General features: G+C 19.8%; 1 protein-coding gene across 1 annotated transcript in view; it reads left to right on the top strand.

The window, feature by feature from the left end:
- The window catches only part of LOC102671466, a 7,188-nt gene extending 2,501 nt beyond the window's left edge, over positions 1 to 4,687 (top strand). The window contains exons 7-12 of the mRNA XM_006607962.2: positions 2,460 to 2,517; positions 2,631 to 2,770; positions 3,559 to 3,801; positions 3,969 to 4,169; positions 4,300 to 4,432; positions 4,559 to 4,687. Coding sequence (XP_006608025.2) covers positions 2,460 to 2,517; positions 2,631 to 2,770; positions 3,559 to 3,801; positions 3,969 to 4,169; positions 4,300 to 4,432; positions 4,559 to 4,643 — 860 coding nt within the window. The 3' untranslated portion in view covers positions 4,644 to 4,687. The remainder of the gene's footprint in view (positions 1 to 2,459; positions 2,518 to 2,630; positions 2,771 to 3,558; positions 3,802 to 3,968; positions 4,170 to 4,299; positions 4,433 to 4,558) is intronic.
- Positions 4,688 to 5,236: the final 549 nt, after the last annotated feature.

Below are 5,236 nucleotides of genomic sequence, written 5' to 3'. Positions count from 1 at the left end.
CAAGCTGTTTGTATATCAATTTTTTTCTATATATATAATATTATTATTATAATAATTCTATATAAATATAAAATAACGAATGAAGTCATGTGTGCAAAATTTTTTTCCAAATCTTACATAATGTGCATAATGTACATATTCCAGCTAGAAAAAAATTGAAAAACATAGTTTAATACGATTTTTTAGTTAAGTTTTTATTCTCTATTCTAATAATAATTTTTATCCTGAATTACATCTGATTTTTTTTAATATCTATTCCCTTTTTTGTTTTATATTTTGATTACTTTTTCTTTTATTTTTTGTACATTTTTCAGTTTTTATATATAGAATTATATACATCATTTTTTATAGTCTCACCAGTTATTTTAACCAGTTCTCTTCCTCATCATAAAGATATCATTATCATACGTAGAAATCTGAAAATAGTTTAGTTATAAGAGAATCCTTGTGCATTCCATATCTTCAGAGAAGAATTAAGATTGCGTGTAACAGTAAACTTGTAATTATTTGCAAATCAGAAATAAGTTTCGTGTTATTAAGCTAGTTAATCTTATTCACAAGAATTTTTCTGTGTGAATTTTTCTTTTTTTAAAGGTAAATATATCATTTTAATAATATATAATATATATCAATAATATTACAATTTATTTCAATATAATAATATCACTTTTATTAACTATTATTAAAAATATGTTTTATAATTATACAATTTTTGTAAATATAAGATGATTGAAAAGAAAGAATATCGATTTAAAAAAAGTATTTCCATTGGACACGGCATTATATTTAAATTTGCAAAAATCATCATATTTTCCATTTCCGTAAAAATATTACATGAAAATAACTTGAATGTTAAAATATTTTATGCATTCATTAAAGAAATTATAATAAAGCTTAAGTTATGTAATGCAATCCATTTAAAATTTTTACGTAAATATTTTTACGTATTCTTAGGATTGTTATTTATCTATATTTTATTATAAAAATTTATTCCTATTTATATTAAATATAAAAAGTTATAAATATTCTTATATCATCTTAATATCATCTTACTCTGATGACAATTCAGAATTTTATGTCCATATTTTCATGAATTACTTTAATCATTTTTTTCAATTTCCAAGAGTTTAAATCATTTTGATTTGTCAAACTCATTATCATATAGTATCATGTGATATATAAGTAGATAGTTAGATTTGAAAAAAAATTCATATCTAAATATTTCGAAAATATCAGATTTTCAGAAAAAATGTTAAATACAAGAATTCTTCTTTTTTTTTTTTCATAAAAAACTGCGAAAATATTAATTTCCATTAAAAAATTGAAACTTAACTTTCAAATAACTTTGAAAATTTTCAATAAATAAAAAATAAATAGGATATATTTCATTTTTAAAACATAAAATTTTTGAATTTAACATTTTTTTAATAAAAATGCTTTATATTCGAGATATGAGTTTCAAATAAAAAATCTTACATATAGCTGCTGATGCAAAATAATTATTAGAATCAGTTTTTTTTTATAAGAATAAAAAATTAAATGTTTGTATTTTATAATTATAGGTGTATATTTAAATATATTAAAATATTAATATAAACACTATATTAAACATTATTTATAAAACTTTTGCTATTTAAATAATTTAAATAAATTTAAATATCACTTTCTAATAAATAAAAATTGCTAATTATCTTTAATATTAATATAATTCTATTAATTGAATTATATTAATTATAATAATATATTATATTAATTGAATATAATTAATATAATTTGATATTAGAAAAATTATTTTTAATTTTAATTTAATTAAAAATTATTTAATTTTAAAAATATATAAATATTGTTGGATTAAATTATTGAAGAACTAGAAATATAGTATTTTTAAATACTATATTTATTTGACATGTAAGTAAAATAAAGCTAAGAAAATATAATGAATTTAATTTTAATGATGTAAATGTAAAAAAATGATTTGATTTACAGAGGAATTAAATAACTATAAATATGATCAAGATTCATTTTTATCTTTGGCTAGTATTCTTTATTTTCCTATCATCAGGTAAGTTTTTGTTAAATTTTAAATATTTAAAAAAAAGTTAAAAACTTAAAAAAGGAATTAATTATTATTGCATAATTGTTATTAATAAATCCAATAATTATTGGAAACCATAGAAAAGTTTTTGAAACTGAGAAATTCAGAAAACCTTGAATTTTTCAAGTTTAGAATACATTAGAATGCATACATATAAAATTTTAAAATAAAATATTTTAAATATTTTCAAAATAGTCAAAGTTCATCATTTATTTAAGAATTATTTCATCTTATTTAAAAAATTATTTATCAAAAATATGTAAACACGATTTTTGATTTTTTAAAAATTTCCTTTTTAGTTTTGTATGTAATATAATATGAATTGTTAATTATAGTGAATTATTAATTTTGAAATTGTTCACAGATGCTGCGAATAATTTACGAATATTAATTAAAAATGTTTTCTTGCGTTTATATAACAGGTATTATTATTTACAATTAATAGAAAATTAATGAATTGAACGAAAAAAAAAGATTAATTATAATATAATTAATTGCATATTTAAATTTTATCAAGTGATTGTTTCATTTTTAGGAATGGCTTTTATATTGATAAAAATTTAAAAAATATTGATCAATTATTATCTCATGTACAAAAGAACAATAGTATAGTGTTTTATATAACTGGTTACTGGTGTGACATTAATTCTGATGACGTGAAACTAATAACTAATGGTAAGTTATTATAAATACAAATCAATAATTTAATTTTTATTTAAGCTTACATATTTTTTTTATATTTTTTTTCTCATTACTTATACATGCAATAGAAATTAAATGCTAATTAAAATGCTAATATTTTATACATTTATACGTTTTTATCTTATTATTATCTTACATGATTTGCAACTATAATATAAATTACCAATATTTATATATTTTTTTATTTTGTTATTATTAAGATTAAGTTGTTGTTATTAAGATTATATAATTAAATTGCTATTTTACTATTTAATATAAAATATATTAGTAATTTAAAATATATTAGTAATATCTTCAATAACAGATTATGCATTATTGCTTAAAAATTCTTAACTTATTTAATAATAAATTTATCAAGACTAAAATGAAATAAAATAAATTTTTTATTGATTTTCTTTTTTATTTTTTATAAAACAATTTAAAAAAGTGCAAATTCCTTAAAACTTTATCGAATTATTTAACGCTAATGAAATTTGAAATTTATTTGTCCGAAGACAAGAAATTTTTAAATATTAAGTATTAACTAAAAGAATTTCAAAATATATTAATGATGTATTATAAATTAAATATTAAATATATTAATGATAATTCATTTATTTCTGGAATTAACTGGTTAAAGAATCAATATCAGTGACAGCTTTTTAATAAATTTACTTTTCATTATTTATCAGTTAATGCTTAATTTTCATGTAACATATTATTACATACGATGCATTATTTATATGAAAATATCTAATATCATCCTTTCTAAATTGTTGCAGCATATTTAAATAATACGCAGGATAATATTCTAGCACTTGATTATCGGGATATTACGTATCAGGCTTATATAATTTCTACGATGGCAATCAACATACTTGGCGAACTTATGGCCAATGCTTTGAACAACATAGTAGACAGAGGTGTGAATCCAGAAAAGATACATATAATTGGACACTCATTAGGCGCACATCTTGCAGCAAAAATTAGTCGTAAAACAAAATTCAAAATTCCCAGGATAACAGGTATTATTCATTTTTCAAAAGAAAGAAGCTATTTAATGAAAAATAATTTTTTTTGTGTTAAATGATTTTTTAAAGTATATTCGATGATTCGTAAATTTTATTTCTCTATTTGCATTTTTTCTTTACCAATTTTCGATAAATGCAAACGAACTCTTTTCTTCTTATAGCTTTAGATCCTGCTGGTCCTTTCTTCTACATTCTCAATGCTCATTTGACGAATTCTGATGCTAAATTCGTAGACGTTATACACACCGATATAGGCATTTTGGGACTCGCTAAAAAAGTTGGTCATGTAGATTTTTATGTTAATTATGGTGTCAGACCGCAGCCAGGCTGTACGTCAACCAATCTGATATTGTTTTTGATAGGTTTGTATAAGACACATAGCTCTTAATTTTTTTTAGTTTTCGAATGATTCGTTACTTGGAATTTTTGATTAATCAATTTCTACCTTCAATTCATAATATAGCTTGCTTATTTCATCATTATATATTACAGATATTTGTAGTCACAATAGATCTGTCGAATTTTATGCGGAATCGATTAGAGACAATAACGCCTTCATAGGCAAATGCAGAAATCAGTGTAATAATGTATTTACTCCAATGGGATACGCTACACCTAGCAACGTGTTAATATAATTTTCATTTAAATTCAAAAGAATAGCATAAAAAAAGAAAATTTATATATTTTCTCTTTTCTTAAATTGTACTATTTTCTGATATTTTTTTTTATTATTATTATATATTTTTTTTAGGAAGGGTAATTATGATGTTTTCACAAATGCATATTCTCCCTATGGTCGAGGCTACGATGGGACTCGTGTCATAATCAATGTGTAACACATTATATTTGTTTATAAATTGATTATTTATTATATATATATATATATTTATTATAGATATATAGATACATAAAAGTATTTATATTAATATATATTGAAAATTCATTATGATATGTATTAATTTTGTATATTTTTTTGTACAAATGAAGTGAATTTAATTTTATAAAGAATTCTGAATATAAAATAAGTGACGAAAACAATATGCAAAATTTCTTTGCGAATCTTCCGTATATACGCAATTTCATTCAATTAATGAGATGATGAAAATATTTTTTAACTCGAGAGATTTAATTGGCTGAGTTTAAGAAAATATTTTATGATCAATATTTTTATCGCTTCTTTGATAATAATTATTATTGTAATAATAAAAACTTGCAAAACTTATTCGATCTTGCTGAATTTAAATTTTTCAATTATATTTTTCTGAATTGTATTTTCCTCATTCTACTATTAGAATTTTAACGTAATTCTAATTAAATAACATATATATATATAACATATATATATATATATATACATATTTTCTAAGAAATATATTATAAACTATTATTTTTATTTCGAACGATGCATTATAATTAATAAAATATGTTT

The sequence above is a fragment of the Apis dorsata genome, unplaced genomic scaffold, assembly GCF_000469605.1.
Source record: "Apis dorsata unplaced genomic scaffold, Apis dorsata 1.3 scaffold_27, whole genome shotgun sequence".
Classification (NCBI taxonomy): domain Eukaryota; kingdom Metazoa; phylum Arthropoda; class Insecta; order Hymenoptera; family Apidae; genus Apis; species Apis dorsata.
This window is presented reverse-complemented; position numbering and strand designations above follow the sequence as displayed.